Below are 18,106 nucleotides of genomic sequence, written 5' to 3' on the forward strand. Positions count from 1 at the left end.
TCTTTTAGATTGCTGCCGATTTCTGCGTTTGTTGTTCTCTTTTGAGATTTCTTATATATATAGGAAAGCTAATAGTGCAACCGACAAAATGGCATTTTATATAGCCAATCGTAGAGGTTCAACATTATTGGATTCTATGCCACATCTCTTTGATTCATTGTTAAATATTTTGTTTGCTGATTTCCATGAGTGTATTTATACTCCTTTAGCTTAATTTATCCGATTTACCCAAAAAAAATAGTTTGTTACACATTTAATATGTAACCCCAAAAAAATCATCAGTGAATCACTTTGCTCTGCCATGTGTAATAGATAAACTAATCAAGTGATCATTTGCCATGCACTTTAGGTCTATAATATTGCCTGATAAGAACAAGATGAACCCGGTTCATTTCTCACCGGCCTAACTCGAACTCAAAAAACGAGAACCTTCCAGAGCAGGATAGCTGATAACCCTCATCTCACCATCTTAGAGATTTGGACCAAATCCATCCATGCCTCGCTGGCAACCCCTCTTACACGTGCCACCACTCACTGTCCCATGCCCTCACATGTGTCACCCCAGGAGTAAAACCAGCTTCTTTATAGCGTGGCCCCTATGACCTTTTCTCTCTCACTTCCCCTCCTCTCCCTTCCACCTCCCTCCCATGGCCTCCCAGAACCTCAAACACCGCCCCAGAGATGATCCCACCGCCCCGTCCACCACCAACACCACCACCACCACCACCAAGAATAGGAAGGCCCAAAAGCTGGCCATGGCCAAGCGAGGCGTCCGCTCGCTGGCCATCGCAATCGCCATACCTTTCATCCTCGCCACCCTATCGTCCTACGCCTCCTGCACCGCCGCCACCACCGTCGTCCCAAAGGCCTTCTGGCGCCCGCCGGTGTGGGCCATCCACTTGGCCTCTATCTCGACCTCCTGCCTCATGGGTCTCTCGGCCTGGCTTGTGTGGGCCGAGGGTGGCTTCCACTCCCAGGCCACCACCCTGCCCCTCTTCCTAGCCCAGTTCTTATTGGGCCTGTTCTGGGGCCCACTGGTTTTTCGGCTCGGCGCCACCCGGGTGGGTCTGGTGGTCTGCATCATCCTCTTGGCCGCCCTCTTTGCTTGCTCTCGGAGCTCCCGCCGGGTGAATCCGATCGCCGGCAATCTCATGAAGCTATGCCTCGCCTGGGTCTCCTTCCTGGCAGTGTTCAACTATACGCTTGTGTGAAGTTTGGCTCTGTGTACACTCTTTGCTGGATCTTTTACACTTAGTTTTCATAGCTGATTAAAATGTATCAAGTGTCAGTGTTAATTCTGGAACTGCTACATTTCCTTTTTTAGTTGTAATTAGGGAACCTATAATGTGCACCAAAAATTGTCTTAAAAGGCATGTGATGCTGTGGACAGCTTAGCTATCAGCCAATATCTATAGATTGAATAGTTGATCATTCTTAATTTATCTTGAATGGTTATTTTATGAGACCATATTAACATAGTTTAAAAGTTTAGGCTCATGTTCTAATTAGGGTGGGTATGGACCTCAGCAAAATAGGGTCCACGTCAACTTAGTTACATCATACCAAAAAAAAAAAAAAAATCTGAAGGAGATCTACTTGGCCTATCAAATGAATGGGATGAATCTGGAGATAAATCTTAGATCAGAAGCAGATTTTTTGTTCTTTTTTTTTTCCTGGAGAAAGAGAAGGAGAAGGGGAGGCGTATCTTGTATTGAGAGTTTTGGCTCTTTTGGCATCTAATTAGAAGCAGATTAGGATGAAATCTAGGTTTAGCTGGACCTTGGTGCCAAATACAATCAAAGAAATCAAAAAACAGTAGATCTCGGAGCGCACATACAAGCTCCTCCCACATTATTAGTACAATCAAAGAAAGTCTTTTTGTGCATAAATTAGTACAGATTTATCCTGGTGGTAATTAATTCCGTACCTCCATTCATTTTATTTGTCATTTTATTTCCTTCCTTTCTTTTCTTTAGAAGGTAGACATCATCTTTCATCTATCAAACATGACCCTTTTTTTTTTATTCCCTTGTGCCCACAAATTGAGTACTTGCATGACCTCAGTGCTCAGAAGAGCAAGTCCTGGAGTAATCGAAAAGCTTTGAAGATCTTATTCCAAATATCTTGCACTCTATCCTAAGCATTGTTTCTGATGATTTAATCACTTAAGGCAAGCAACAATGCATCTAAGATTCACTTGAACCATGGGAATACCATTGGCAACTATATTCTGTGTTGTTTATATACATTAACCTTATACGATGGGATTTATCCCCAAAAAAACAAAGTAACTGTAAATATAAATCAAACAAGCAAGCAAGGTGGCAAGCAAGCTAGCTAGCTAAATATGTCATTTAATTCCAAAGGAGTTTCACAATAATCCTGGAGCAAATTGAAGATGTTGCACTCAATAAAGATGGACAACTTTCGTTTCAAGAAACTAACCACTTTGCTGTGCTTGCAATAGAACGTTCCTTTTCTCTTTTTTTTGGCCAACTTGAAACCAACCACAACACCCATTCGTAGCTAACGTTGCGATTGCATGGGTCATTTGCAGCAATCCAAAGCCTTCTACCTGGAATCCAGGTTAAAATCAAATGCATTGGTGAAAGATACTAACAGATAGATGTCCTTCCGTTAGCTTTAGCTGGGTGACTTGCAGAGCTTTCTTAGAGTTACGGAAGTCCTCCTTTGCTGACCAATTTCTTTCCCTTCCCACAGCTGATACCCTGGTCTGCGGTTTATCTCATGCTTCCAGAGATAGCGTGCTTCCCCAGACATAAGAATTAAGGAGCCTGGACTCAATAAGATGGGAATCCTCGTTGAGGAAGTCTCTTCCCCTTGAAGCCCAGTGTGACCATCTCCGGCTTCGCATTGTATAAAATGCATCACACAAGCAGATTCTAAGGAGACAATGGCAATTCCATCCTCGAAGCGCATTAAATCTACATGCGCACATATTCCCTGAATAAATGAAAAAGTATCAGATGTCTACCAGCAGAAATTGAAGGAAAACAAAATAAAGGAGGAACCATTATTTTCTTCGATGATAAGATACGATTAGATTGACTTGTCAAGATGAAGTGAACAACAAGGACCCATTTGGTTCGCATGAAGAGGAGGAAGGAAAGTATGGTCAATGAGAATATGGAGAAATACTTTATATTTGGTTGGAGTTTTCAAAAGAGAGAAATGGTAAAGTAGCTTTTCTATGGAAATAAGATTTTATAGGAGATATGAAAATTAGGTTTTTTTTTTTTTTCTAAAAGTGCTTTTGAGCTTTTAGATAGAATGTGTTAAGATTTTTTTTCTTTATTTAAAGCATAATAAGTATTTTACATAATCTTTTCAGAAAAGTAAATGCTCAGCCAAACATAAGTTATTCTAGAATGTATCGCTTTTCCATGCTCACAAAATATTCCAAAATCATTTTTTCAGGCATCATATACTCAGATATCAGCTTTCCAAGAAAAATATTCTAATGAGAAAAAATTCTTCCCATAAATTAAACAAGACCAAAAGAATTTTAACTAAAAAATTATAAAGCAACTCCTGCAATTATAAGAGGATGGAGAAGGTCATCAAAACCTTTTCCTTGGGCTCGTAATCTTATGCACACAAACCTTAATGGGATGTGGATCAAGTCCAGTGGTTGTAAATCATATCAAGACGATAATTTCATGATATGCTAAGAAAGATATTTTCATTTTTTTTATCTGTTCTACAAACTTTCATGCACATTTATCAACAAAGATATCCCAGGTAGATCATGTCGTTCACTGGACTAGCTTTAGAATAAACACTCACAAGGAAAAACTGTAGCATTCTGCATTGATTTTGATCGAGGAAAGCTCTGTCCATCAAGTGATATGACACACAAAATTTCAGATAAGATCAGCATGAGGTTTCTCCAATGAAAACTTTTGCCACTTTTTCATCCTAAATGTATAGCTTAATCTCCTTAAGGTCAGATTGATTGGGATCATGGGCTGAGTAGGAATGTTCCTTAATACTGATTTTAGTAGAGTTCTGGAGCATGGCAGAACTTATACTTGAGGGCTTAAAATATCACGTGCACAAACACCAAGGTTGTAATAGCATATGAATGAAACAAATACAGCACTTACCTTCATGGGTTACCATAGATAACTTCAAGAAAATGTCCCAGTTAAGGGATCTACATGGACTTTGTGAAGGTTACTTTGGAAATGAATGGTAATCAGGGAAAAAAGAACAGAAACAAAAATCAGATCATCTAAAACTAGACTGCCAAAGTGTAAGAATAAAATTTGAAATCTGCAAAAGTACAATATGGAAGCTACAAGACCAGTCGTAAGTGCTGATGCTGAGATGTTAACCAAATATCATATACATATACAAGAAATTCATGCATAAATCAACGAGCAATTCCTTATCGAGATACATTAGGCTGTAGAGAAAAGTAGCAATGAGCAAGAACAATATAACATATCCTCACCCTGGAAGAAGAAATATAGACACATAAATGATCGTACTTTAGTAAACAACCAGATAATAACCCATGAACTCTGAAAGATAAAAGTACAAAGCCTTCTTAGAGAATGGCAAAACCTCATTATCAAAGGATTATTTAGAGAAACAAAAAATGCAAAATAACACAAAAGGAGTGTAAGTAGAAAGGAAATAATGGCCGCACCTCACCTGGTTCATATACATTTGCAATAAGTTGATCAAAAAGTGGTTCTCTCCACAACAAATCTAACGGCAAAGGACAAGTTTCTTCAGCATATTGATCTTCAAAAGTTGACTCTCTGCTTGCCTCAAAAGATACTTCACCAGAACAAACTGCCTCACGAACAAATCTAGTAAGTTCAGTTGCCCATTCCGGAAGGTCCCCAAATCTCATAGCCTATTAAAGAATTATAAGACAGAGAAGTTAGATTTACGAGGGAGAACTTATACAGATCAAGCAACCACAGTCCACTCATTGGTTATGTGATTTGCTTTAACTACATTATGCTCCTGACAAGATTATGACGACGTGTAAAATTTCAATGAAATAAAAGAAAAATATATAAAACTGAAATAAACTTTTGCAGGCCTATGAAGTTAAGCATGAAGAATTTCCAGAAAGATATATATGCACTAGCGTGCGCACATGCACCATGACATCTTAAAGTAGTGCTGCCATTAAAAAAAACAAAACAAAAAAAAAACTAGCTGCTATTTTGGGCATGATTGAAGTATGTCCTCCCTACAAACTACTCAGTATGATGGTGGTCCCTAAAGATCCCTAAGCTGAAGGCTCATTTTGGGATAAAAGAGCAACAACCGTTGTATCAATCAGGATGTTGGATATATAAATCTGCATAATAAGAAGCATTTGTACTCATCACCAGCAACTTCAACCAAAGTATAGACATTGACACAAATACACAATGACCAGCAGGTACCAAAACAACACAGTGCTAAACACTGAGGTGAAGGAAGCCAGTATATAGAAAGAGCTCCACCAGCAACATGTTATCAGCAAGAAAAGTAGTCTGGATGCAAATAAATGGCCTAATAATGCAGCAATTGAGAAAAAGCTCAAAAACAGATTCTTCTCACAAACTCTCTCTCTCTCTCTCTCAATTTCATTGCATCCTAGGGAATTTTCTAACTTACTTCCACATTTTGTCACTTTTTTTCACAGTTAAACTCCACAGCAACTATGTTACTTTGAGCAAAACAAAATGAAGCCCCAGAATGCAGAGATAATCACCAAAAACACAAATTCATAAACCACCAACAGCAGAAAGTGGAAAGCAACATAAAACTGCAAGAATGTCGTCAGGTAGAAAGACCAGCTAACTCTTGGCGATCAGTGGCAGTGACAGTGACAAGCAATTCTTTGATACCCCATACATGTTAACATATGCATGTGCGTAGAAGAAACAAAAACAAGTAGACGAATAACTTGGAAAAATGTAGACATGGCATAGAAATTGCACAAGTTAAGGACAAATTGATGAAGAACTCATTAAGATGATACAGTCATGTACAACATAGATGACCTGAGGAGGCCCCTATTGGGAAAGGCACTGACATTGCCAGAGGGTGATAAGGGAGAGGAAGGCCGCAACTAACATAAATGAAAGCTGTGAGACAAGACTAGAAGAACTTCTAATAACACCAAAGATTGCCCTTAATAAGAAGAACTTGGAGAGTAGATGCCAACGCCGAAGAGTTCGGATAATGCTTATTAGTTACAATATTTATCACAAGCATCCACAATTATCCAGATAATAGAAATAACAATCGAGTAAATTTCTACCAAGACATTGCTAACACTGAAGTAGAAATCAGTTAATTCAATGAATGGTAAACAGCACCTGATTATGCGAACCATCTGAGAACCACCCTTCTGCAACATAAAAAGAAGAACATGGAGATATTTCAGAGTTTTTCTTAAAAAAAGAAGAACTTTTTAAATTAATGCTGCAATCTTGGCTTCAAAATTATTCTTTTATTAATCATTAGTCAGCATTCGACAATAGGGTTAAACAAACAAAACGGTGGAAAATTAAAGGAAAAAAAAGCTATTAGTGGGAGTTCCACCTCGTTCGATCGCGGATAGAAGCAAAGATTGCTGCTTTATCGAAAGGAAGCCCCGGCACAGCCACAAACCCTTAATACCATTCACTGATTCCCAAATAGGCTTTTTCTGTGGCATTTACACGGATCGAATTCAACAAGAAGAAAGGGAGAAAGAGGGGCGGAGAGAGGGATAAGCGAGAGGGGAAAGGATTCACGAACCGAGAGGAAGGGATCTGCGGCCGAACGGGCTGGTCCCTCGTCGTCCGAGGATTCTCCGAACGCTTCTTCGAGCACGCGTCGCTGGATCTCGGTGTCGTCCTCTTCCATCGCCCCCCACCCTCCCCAACCCCCGGGGCCAACCCCGCAAACAAAAAGAGTAAGAGGACGAGGAGTTTAAATTAATACAATTGGGATACGTGGCATTTTTTTAATGGCCATAAATAAATGTACCATCCTTCCTTTTATTAAAAATAAGTCTACCTTCAACCGTTCAGCAAAGCAGCAATCTTTTTCTTTTTTTATAGCGAGATGGTGAAACCAATCACAACATTTCATTAGTAAATGAAATAAGGAGAGACCTCAACTAAGTCAAAAAAGAAGCTCAAAAATAAAAAAATAAAAAAATAAATAAAAGAAGAAGGAGAAGAAGGGGCAAAAAGCTGCAAAATACCAAGCCAAGCGATCATACAATTTAATTATAGGCATGATCTCATCCGTCAATTCAATTTATGAACGATCCATTTTAAGCGGATTTGGATTCGATATAAATGGGTTTAGATAAAAACATAGATTAAATTGTCTAAACTTGTTTTTTAAATAGATTGGATTCGGACTTAAACTTTTGATCCGTTTAACCCATTTTGACCTATTTAATAATAGAGTTGGAACCTATTTAACCTGTTTGAAACCTGCTTAACTTGTTTGAAACCTGCTCAACCGATTTTTGATCTATTTAACCCAACCACTTAACCAGTTTAATCTGTTTAAATCAATTTAATTCGTTTAAAACCCGTTTAACCCATTTAACATATCTAATAAATGAGTTATGTAGGTCGAATCAAGTTACCTATTTAATAAATAGGTCGGATTTAGGTTGATGAATTTTTGACCGGCTCATATCTAGTCCGACCTGACCCAATTGCCACTCCTAAGTCTCATGCAGCCTCAACCAACAAGCAAAAAAAAATTTAAATAAAAATAAGTTACTAATTTAAATAGAGCCCAAAACATTTGATTCATTGACCACCATGTTGATTGATTAGGTCCGGTTGAAGCTCCTAATAATTTTTTTTTGGTACATGAAACTCTTTATTTTAAAATAGCTGTGAAGGACTTGATTCGGGCTAGGATAAAAGTTTGCGAAATGATTAGGTAGAACGTCTTCTGATTGAGTTGGCAAAGCCACTATTTATCAGATAATGGATATGAATGGCATGGTTTTCACCTTGGCCCTCCCCACTATTTTTGTTCAGCTATCCCACATCGCAGTCCTTCAAATATGTATGTATTGTTCCTTATTCAATTGAGATTAATAGTCTAAATGTTACACAAAGTGCCATTTTGTTGTTATAGAAGTCATTACAAAAGGATGGTATAGTGTATTTAGGAGTAATTGTGATAATCTTTATAATATTTATTGATTTTTTTTCTTCATTTGCATGCATATTATTGACTTACTTTTCTTTCCTTTTACTTGCGGTGGACAAAATCTTATTCATTTCTATGTGGCATGAAGAAAAGTGGCAAGATATACGGATCTATAAATAAGATAGAGATGATGTTTATAGAAAATTTAGAGCATGTATACAAATTTTTATGTCATTAGCTAGAAGATAATATTATTATTATACGTAGATACAACTATAGTCCCTAATACTTATATAGTTTAGTTGGCCATTCATTATAAGTATATCAAGCAAAATCAAATATCAAACAATTTTATCTTATTTGGTTAATGTTAGATTTCATCGAAACCTATTTAAAATCCTTGACAAGAAATTTCAACTATGAGTGATAGTTAAATTGGTTGGTTATGAATCATGTAACTTCGCTATGAGAGAGAAAAAGAAGCTTGCAGTAAGATGGTGGTAATTTTTAGGAGGTTGGTTGGTATGTGTACTCTTGTAAAATTTTAAATTATGATAAAAAAGAAATAGTTATGAATTGAAGTCTAGCTAAAATATTATTATTGGATCCACTAATAACATAATATTTGATAAATTATATGAAATAGTTATTTATTGTGATGCAATGGAGTTACCTTACACCAAACAATTTTATCATATTTGGCTAATGTTAGATTTCATCGAAACCTATTTAAAATCCTTGACAAGAAATTCAAATATGAATGATAGTTAAATCGGTTGGTTATGAATCATGTAACTTCGCTATGATAGAGAAAAAGAAGCTTGTATCAAGGTGTTGGTAATTTTTAGGAGGTTGGTTGGTATGTATACTCTTATAAAATTTTAAATTATGATAAAAAAGAAATAGTTATGAATTGAAGTCAAGCTAAAATGTTATTATTGGATCCACTTATAACATAATATTTGATAAATTATATGAAATGGTTATTTATTGTGATTCAATGGAGTTACCTTAGACCAAATGATGCAATCAGTGGGGATCTTCAAGACTATCCTCATGTTGAAGGCATCGAGAAAGAGCTCACTCTTCATCGAGATGAAAATATTTTTATTTTCTTGCTTTTAGGAATCCTTCCCCATCCATCCATGTCACAACCCTCTCATCCCATGCCTTCCTTTTAAGGTACTTCATAAATTGCACAAGCAAACAATCCCGTGAAACTTTATGCGCCAAGAATATATAGTTTCGAAAATAAATGGATGGAAACATCGTAGAGTGGACTTTTACAAGAATCTACCACCTACATGCAACGCTAGCACATATAATTTTTTTTTTGGGTAGAATTGCAAATATAATTGTTATGTATGGAAAAGTGAAAGGTATAGTCAACAAAAGAACTATGATCAGCTTCCTTTAACCTATATGACACTTACATGTTTATAAGGAGCGAGCTATCTTGTTCACCTAAACTTTAAATCTACTTATGGAGTTGAAAGGCATGATCCTTGACTACTAGAAATTGTTGCAACTTCGAAAAAGTAGTGTGCAATATTTGATAATGATATAAAAAAGAAAGATTTGTTGTGCAACATATCTTAAAAATTTGACAAAACTTATATCTATGTAAGCTCCTAAAGGATATCATCAGAGAGGTAGTGTTGTAGATGCTTTAAGTAAACATATTACTTTACACAAGAAGATAGTCTATATGATAAATTTTGTTCATCAAAGGGCTAATCATTGATGATGGTCACCATTCATTTGATGATAAATGAAGTTACTTTTCATTGGATCATATGTAAAATGACTTTAAAACCAATATGTTTGAATAGGCAAAGATAACCTCATATGGATCTCTTTCCATGTCACAAGTGATTTGATCATGAATCTTCTTGTTGCTTTGGAGAAGATCAGAGTGAAGCCTTCAATTTGGGTCTTATCATGTGAAGGATTGCATTTATACAAGAGGACAAAAAATGAGATATCGCATTTAAAAAATGACAATCATTGTGGACCCTTTAATTATGTTGAGATTGATGCTCAATGTCCATGCACATTCAACCAAAGGTCCCAAGGCAAATTGTGATTATAAGTGATTTAGTTTATGATGCCCATTGAGATGAAAGCTCCACTAACTAGGTATTAGCTAGCATTTGTTGGCTTTATCTTAAATGCATCTTTGCCACAATTCTAGCAAAATAACTTTTCGCTGACCATCTAAATTTTGTCAAGAATATGACAACTTTTGAATAGCTAGTACTAATGTAGTAAAGATGGCAATATCATATTGTTATCTTAGTCATGTTTAAAGTTCTTGCTTTATTCTATTTGCTTCTATCCCCATATTTACTCTTATTGACCTCTTATTAAGTATAATAATTTCTTATGTATCATTAATCCATTATTTAAACACACTATGTATGCATACATGACAAAGTAAAGGTTATCTAAAGTAATTAGGAAGGGAAGATCAATACTATGATAAAATCGATAGAGGTGATCATATGTCAGAGAGAGAGAGAGAGAGAGAGTGAGAGAGAGTCAAGGTTATTAAAGATGGTACTTAAAAAAATTATCCTCTTAGAAAATCAATGGAATTCATAATCACCTATATTTTTCAAAGTACACACAAATATTAAAAAAAAAATCCTTTAAATGAAGATAAGATAGATTTACAAGTTGCTGCCTCTTGTGCCTCTCTTTTGCATGACCATATATAAAACAGTAAAAATAAGTACATTGTTGTAGCATGGCAAATTATGGGAAATGGATGGGCTTCCTCTAAAAATTATCTAAAAAAAGTGAGTGTTTCTTGGAGAATGGAGGACTAATTAGATTTAATTATAGCCTGAGTAGATGGGTGGAGGTGGTGATGCATAACTTGTTCCACCAACCGGTGGGAGGATAAAGTCATCTTGCGGTGGTGGAACATTAGTGGGGGTGGGAGGAGGAGATAAAACTGTTGGCGGTGGTGAGAAAATAGGTGGAGGTGGAGAGAAAATAGGTGGTGGAGAAGCGATTAGAGGTGGAGGTGAGTGCACCGGTGGTGGGGGTGATTGCACTAGTGGCAGGGGAGATTGTACCGGTGGTGGTGAAGAAGTGACTGGAGGTGGAGGTGAGTGCACCGGTGGTGGGGGTGATTGCACCGGTGGCGGGGGAGATTGTACCGGTGGTGGTGGTGATGCTATTGGCGGTGGTGGTGAGTGGACTGGGGGTGGTGGAGAACGAACCATTGGTGGAGGTGGTGAGGAAATTGGAGGGGGTGGCGAGAAGACTGGTGGAGGTGGTGAGTGGACTGGAGGCGGCGGCAAATAAACTGGAGGAGGTGGCGAATAGACTGGAGGAGGTGGGGAGTGAATAACTGGTGGAGGTGGTGAGATCGTTGGAGGAGGTGGCAAGGAAGTTGGAGGAGGTGGGAAGAAGATTGGAGGAGGTGGAGATTGGACTATTGGAGAGGGTGGTGATTGTGTTGGAGGCTGGGAGTACATTGGCGGGGGTGGTGAGCTTACTGGAGTTGGAGATGGAGAAAATTGAAATGGTGGTGGTGGTGAGTGGACACGTGTTTCAGGTGTCTCCTTATGATGTGGTGGAGGTGGTGAGAACACCAAAGGTGATGGTGGAGGAGAATTTACTGGAGTCGCAGGGGCATCACTTGGTAATAGAGGTGGAGTTGAGTACACCGGAGATGGTAAGGGTCGTGATTGAATTGGTGGTGGCGAGCGAACAGGAGGATGCACTTGTGTAATTGGCTTTGGAGATGGTTTTGGAGATGGCGATGGCTTCACGGGCTTTGGAGATGGCGATGGCTTTACCGGCCTTGGAGATGGCGATGGCTGCACCGGCCTTGAAGATGGCGATAGCTTCACCGGCCTTGGAGATGGCGATGGCTTCACTGATCTTGGAGATGGGGATGGCTTCACTAGCCTTGGAGATGGCGATGACTTTGAAGGGCTAGAAGAAGCTCTACACTTGGATCGGCTGCAATTGATAGGACGATTTACAATCGGTGTACACATCCTTGCTGACTTTTGCTTTGGCCTCTCTGAAAGGCAATTGTTGATGTCATCAAACACAACATCTAACCTTGAACCTGGCATGCACTCTTTGGCCTCACCCTTGAAAAAGTTATACGAGAATGTGAAATTGACGAGGCTTGATAGCCGACAAAGACTCTCTGGCACGACACCGGTGAGTATGTTATGTGACAAATCCAACTCCTCAACCTTCATCAACCTAGCAAAGCTCTTCGGCAACACCCCAATTAATGAGTTCCAGCTAGAATCAAATACTGTTACATTGCCCAATGATCCAATCTCCCATGGTAAGCAGCCAACGAGCCCATTGTTCATCAAGATCATTTCATTGAGAGTAGCTCCCATTCTTCCAACGCTAGTTGGAATACACCCTTCAAGCTTGTTGTTGGCAAGGACGATGACAGAGGCCGTTGAGTTACCAAAGTTTTCAGGGATGTGAGAATTGAAGCGGTTATCATTGAGGAAGATGGCATCAAGCTCCTTATCGAATAGCTCAGGTGGAAGGGGGCCCTCGAAGTCATTGAACCGGAGATCAAGGTATTTGAGATTGGGTAGGCCAATGATAACCATCGGGAAGGATCCGACAAAGCGATTATTACTAACATCAAGCTCATGAAGGAGAGTGAGGTGGGAGAAGCTCCTGGGAATGATGCCGCAGAAGCGGTTAGAGTTAATATGGAAGACGGCAATGTCAGTGAGGAGGCCAAGCTCGACAGGAAGATAGCCAGCTATGTCGGCGTTGTTGAGGTCGACACCGGCAACAACAGTGATATTTGGATCATTCAGAGCCTGAGAGCAAAAGACGCCATTATAGGTGCACACTTCGGGGCCGACCCAATTGCCGGTGAAGTTAAGGGGGTCGGAGTAGATGGCATGCTTCCATGCTTGGAGGGCGATATAGGCACGACGAAGGTGAGGGTTGGCGAAGCGGATGCCAATCTTGATGTCGAACTCAAAGTCGTCGGGGAGGTCCCCATTCTCTGAAAGGGCAAGCAGCTGGCGGTGGGCAATGAAGGAAGCTTCGACATCAGAGAGGGCCAAGGATGGAAGGATAAGGGATAAGGAGAAAAGAAGGAGAAAGAGGAGGGGTATGGCGCAGCCAAAGGCCTCCATGTTAGGTAGTTCAAGGAGGAGCACCACCCTTGGAGAGCCCAAGGCTGCTTAAAGGGGATCGGGTGGGAGGGGAGGGATGGGTTGTTATAGAGGGGGAAACCATGGATGTTTGTGGATGGTAGGCCTCATTTGGAGGTAGAGTTTGTTTGTTTTGGTTGGTTTGATTTAGCGGATTAAAATGGAACATGTAGAAATGACAACACGAAAAACAGAAGCATAAGAATTTCCATAAATTGATGTGCGTCGAATGGGTAAAATGGATGGATGTACACCACTTTCGGATGTCCACGATATTGTCATGCGTGCAGCCACATCACCTCGGTAGATAAGTTTGGTCTCCACCCTCTTGCAACCATACCTTGCTCACAATCTAATGAATCTCCTTTGCTTACTCTAAAGTAGGTAGAACATAGACTTAAAGATTTCTTTTTAATTTTATTTTTTAGATGAGTGTTGGAGAAAGGATGAAAAGCTGTGACTTTTAAAAGGTTACATGATTATTTATTTCAAGCGATCCTTGAGAAACCTAGCCAACATATATATATACTGACTGCCACCCGAAACTTATGGAGAGTTAGAGCTTATTATTTATCATGTATAGTTCTTAGCGTTAGCAATTGATATATGGCAAGAGTAAACAATTTTAATGAGGATAAACAAACTCCTAATAAAATGCCTAGGTTAGATCTCAAAGAACACTATACTCTAATCATACAAGTGCACCACTATATTTGTTTCTTGGGCATATCTGCCCCTTAATTTACCATTATATGATTGTTCCACACAATTTGAGTTTTTTATTCACAATTCCATCAATATAGATAATTAAATTTTATCTAATTTTGAGAGATATAGATGGGTTATTTTTAGCCGACGAGCCTTAGACCAATCGATTGGTATTATCATCTCTAGTGGAGAGGATAGAGATTTGATGTCCTAAGATGGCAGCCCAATTGTACTTGCTCAAAAAAGAAGTACAAAAAAATGAAATAAGAGCATCTCAAACATCTTTTCATAGTCATGCATGATGGGACCTCAAAGAGTGCATGTGGCATATGATCAAAACAAAGTGAAGTATGGTGGCTTGTCATCTGTGGCGTGAAGTGTGAGCCCTCGCATGCACTTTATAGTTATGCTATGTATCTCAATGTGTTATTTGTAGTTGGCGTTGTTTCATGCAATTTAAAAGATGCTATGTTTGTTGGACTTAATTTATTTCCTCTTTGAGCATGAGGGTAAGATCATAATCAAATTTGTGATACAAGCTATTGGCTTGTCTAACTTCGATCAGGTTCAACAATATGTGCTGCTAGACTGCAGTTAGGATTAGAACTTGCATGAGGATAAAAGCTGAGATTATAATGCTACTGTTGTAGAAGATATGTAACACATTCAAATTTCAACTCAATTTCAAATTTTAATATTCAAATCTGATAATACCTTTTGTTGCCATGCATGCAAAATGAGTTTGCATTTAAGAAATTTGACATTCATCTAGAATCCTAAATTCGACATTGAGAATAATCTTGAAATTTGACTGTTGCTGCTGCCGCTCCTCCTGCTACTACTGGTACTTCTACTGCTTCTCCTCCTGCTCCTATTGCTACTATTGCTGCTACTACTACTATGGTACCTTAATTACTACTACTACTACTATGATACCTTATTTTATACTACTACTACTAATAGTGATACCTTAATTTTTTTTAGTTACCCTTTATTGTTTACAATGTAAAGATCTTGTTGTTTTCTCAGGCACCCGAACTGCATTTAGAGATCCAAAGGCAGATGGCTAACCAACAATCTGCAGCTGAGGATCTTCGATGTGAATTGTGGAAGGTAAAATTCTTACGATCTCCTTGATAAAGGTAGACAGGATAAATTGCCACAAATAAGCTTCATTATTTCACTCCATTCCTTAGCAAATGCTTATGACTTCTTACATGGGCTTTTATCCTTTCACCTACTATGTTTCACATTCACAGTATTGTGTGGTTAATTAATTGACAGTCTATTATTGCTAACAAGATGCTTATGTTGATTTGGTGATTGTTGCTGCTCTGTTAGGCTCTGTTTTATTCATGAAATGAGTCAATATCTTGGGACAAAGTTCATGGGCTCTGGTCTCCCACATTACAAATACTGCCATTAAATCTAGTGCCTTTTGTTTTTGTATTTGTACCTGTTTCTGCTCATGTAGCCAAGCTTCATTGTCAAGTGTTGTTTTAACTCGATATGTCGCTTGCTTTTATCATTTTAATGTCTATTTTTACTTTTGAAAGAAATTTTAGTTCAAAACATATGATCAATGAAAAGGATCTTGTGAGAAAACTCTTCATTATGTTTTAGCTAAATTCATTTGCAGCCTAGATTTGTTAAATGAGATGGGTATCATGTACTCTACTGTTGCTAATTATAGAACTTCTGTATGCTAGATGCCGTAGTGGATATTTTAGTATCTGGCAATAATATTGGCTCTTTTTACTGATAGTACATCGTCTCCTCAAAATTTTTAAATCCCGTCTTCTTGACTCTTTGGAGGTCTGCAATAGATAAGAGTGTCTGAGTTCCTTACCAGTAGAAGAATTCTTATGTAGCTGCTCATTTCTTAGGTGCTTTATAGAGCACATTTGACTCTGTGAATGCATATTCGAGCTGATCATAAGCCTCTATGTCTCCCCTTACACATAAATTTCCTCGACTTTTTAGGAGAGAGTTTAATTTGACTTTTAACCTCAGAAGTCAGAACTATAGTTGGATATTCATTAACTGCATTAAGATACTGTAATGTCAAATTTGATAAGAACGTGTGTGTATATATATATATATATATATATATATATATATATATATATATATATATATATATATATATTGTCAGATTAGTTAGAATTCAAGCTTTATTGTTCATTGGTTTATTTGTATGTGTAGTATATTCATAGGGTGATTCTCTGCATAAGGATCTTCCATAATGTATGCAGTTGCAAGTGATGTTTTCTAACCTTTCCACAACAAGTTTCTGAAAGGTTCTGCACATCACCATTGTTGTGAAAGAGGTTTGGAGGTTTGGAGATTTGACATGTAAAGTGTACTTTGAGTCTCCAATTAATAATGACCTTGAATTGAATTAGTTTGTCAAAAAAATAAAATAATTGATGGTCCTGTGATTCATGAATAATAAATGCCTCATTCTCCAATGTCCCCACAAGCATATACACCTAGAATGAATCATCATGATTCCTTTTTTCAATCTAGTACTTTGTAGCTGAGTCTCTAGCTTTAGCATGAAATGCGTGCTCCTTGATATGTATCAACTTAGTAGCCATAGATTACTCTGTCTCAAAGTCTGCCTGCTATACTTAATGGGATTATGTATCATAATAATGGACTTATAGGACCCAAAATATGGCTAAGTTTGCTATCTAGTAGTAGTCATGTCTTCGATTTTAGTATGTAGCCTCAAGTTGCTTCACTGCAACTTAATGGCATTATGTATCAAAATAATTGAGTTATAGGATGCAAAAGATGACTAAGTTTGCTATCTAGTAGTAGTCATGCCTTTCATTTTAGTATCTAGTCAGGAGTTGCTTTACTGCAATGTGTATTTTAGGTGTTACTTAGCAGAAACACAAGGCAAATTCTTGAGAGTTCTTAGTTGAGGCATATTTAGAACAGTCAGCACTGCACAGGGTGGAAATTTTTCAGGTAAACAAGGGTTCTCTTTCTATGGATATACTGCTGAAACTTGGGTGTCATTTCAGAACTTCAACAAGATCCTTAATTTCCCTTTTTCTTGAATAGTTAAAAGGTGAAAAATTTGTGCACATAATGTTATTGTAAGGGTGATTCCATGTCATTATTTATTTGGTCCAAGAAGTGATGCAGCTTGTAAAAAAAAAAAAATTTGTTCTTCTATTGGATGTTGTAGCAAGTTTAAGGCTTCTAAGGTGTAACAACTATTGCCAAAACTGGAACATCTGGTATATCATGTGAATTTTTTCTTATTTATCTTGATTTGTAGCAAATGAACTACTCCAAAAGATTGCCTATCTTTCCCCTCTGTACTCTCATTGAAAAAAAACATGTGCCCAAAGCAATTGCTCCTAAAATAATGTAATGCTATGTCTAGACTCCTTCTATAATGATTATCACAAATTTATGCACTCCTGATAATGTGATGAATTGCTACTAAAATAATGTGATCCTCTAAAATAATTCTAATCAGTATACTTCCAGCTGCTAACCACCGAGACGAGCTTATGATGAATGAAGACCATACGAAGAAGGTGAGCTGATTGGTATGGTGCATGCAGTCCTTGATTTACCCATGATTTAATTTGCCTAGAATTTGGAACAAAAATCATATGCGGCAGGCTTCCTGTTTTGCCAAGTTTTTTTGAGTGTACGATCTTAAAGAAAAAACCCAAAAGTCATAGCTTCCTTCTACTAACCGAGTCGTTAATTCCGTAATTAAAAAAATAAAAAAATTAATAAAATTGCAATACATACTACATGGCTAATACATCAAATAAATTAGTTATTTAGCAAGACAGTATACACATCTACATATATCAGCACACAATTTTTAGAACATAGTGTTCAGCAGTACACAGTACATGATCAGATGATACATTTAGCAAATTAGTCATCTAGTAACCCAATATATACTTCCAAGCAAATCAATACATAATGTCAAGAGCTATCATATTCACTAATATGTACTATATAACCCGTGATATACATTCGTTGATTTTCTGATACATACTGCAAGCTTATTTGATGCACATGTAGTAATGATCTAATACACACTTGTA

The 18,106-nt window shown here is 37.8% G+C and overlaps 2 protein-coding genes and 1 pseudogene across 3 annotated transcripts; 1 reads left to right on the top strand and 2 right to left on the bottom strand.

The window, feature by feature from the left end:
- The first annotated feature begins 548 nt into the window (after window positions 1-548).
- LOC103715093 (translocator protein homolog pseudogene) lies at window positions 549-1,438 on the top strand (annotated as a pseudogene).
- Window positions 1,439-2,322: 884 nt separating this feature from the next.
- On the bottom strand, window positions 2,323-6,922 carry LOC103715092 (2-oxoglutarate (2OG) and Fe(II)-dependent oxygenase superfamily protein). Of its 2 annotated transcripts, none has more exons than XM_008802614.5 (5): window positions 6,778-6,922; window positions 6,580-6,685; window positions 6,354-6,385; window positions 4,681-4,888; window positions 2,323-2,964 (listed from the first exon to the last, which is right to left on the bottom strand). In XM_008802614.5, the coding sequence occupies exons 1-5, from the start codon at window positions 6,883-6,885 to the stop codon at window positions 2,747-2,749; spliced, it is 672 nt and encodes a 223-aa protein (XP_008800836.4). In that variant the 5' UTR covers window positions 6,886-6,922; the 3' UTR covers window positions 2,323-2,746. The 2 variants fall into 2 exon arrangements, with proteins under 2 accessions (XP_008800836.4, XP_008800834.4); XM_008802612.5 differs by having other exon boundaries at window positions 2,476-2,964; window positions 4,676-4,888.
- Window positions 6,923-10,854: 3,932 nt separating this feature from the next.
- LOC103715091 (pollen-specific leucine-rich repeat extensin-like protein 4) lies at window positions 10,855-13,292 on the bottom strand. The gene is made up of 2 exons (XM_089927116.1): window positions 11,312-13,292; window positions 10,855-11,053 (listed from the first exon to the last, which is right to left on the bottom strand). Exons 1-2 carry the CDS (start codon window positions 13,290-13,292, stop codon window positions 10,983-10,985), a joined length of 2,052 nt encoding a protein of 683 aa, XP_089783242.1. The 3' UTR covers window positions 10,855-10,982.
- Between the last annotated feature and the right edge of the window lie 4,814 nt (window positions 13,293-18,106).

Source organism: Phoenix dactylifera, chromosome 14 (genome assembly GCF_051530095.1).
Source record: "Phoenix dactylifera cultivar Ajwa chromosome 14, Ajwa_hap1_PhDact_Kaust_v1.1, whole genome shotgun sequence".
Lineage (NCBI taxonomy): Eukaryota > Viridiplantae > Streptophyta > Magnoliopsida > Arecales > Arecaceae > Phoenix > Phoenix dactylifera.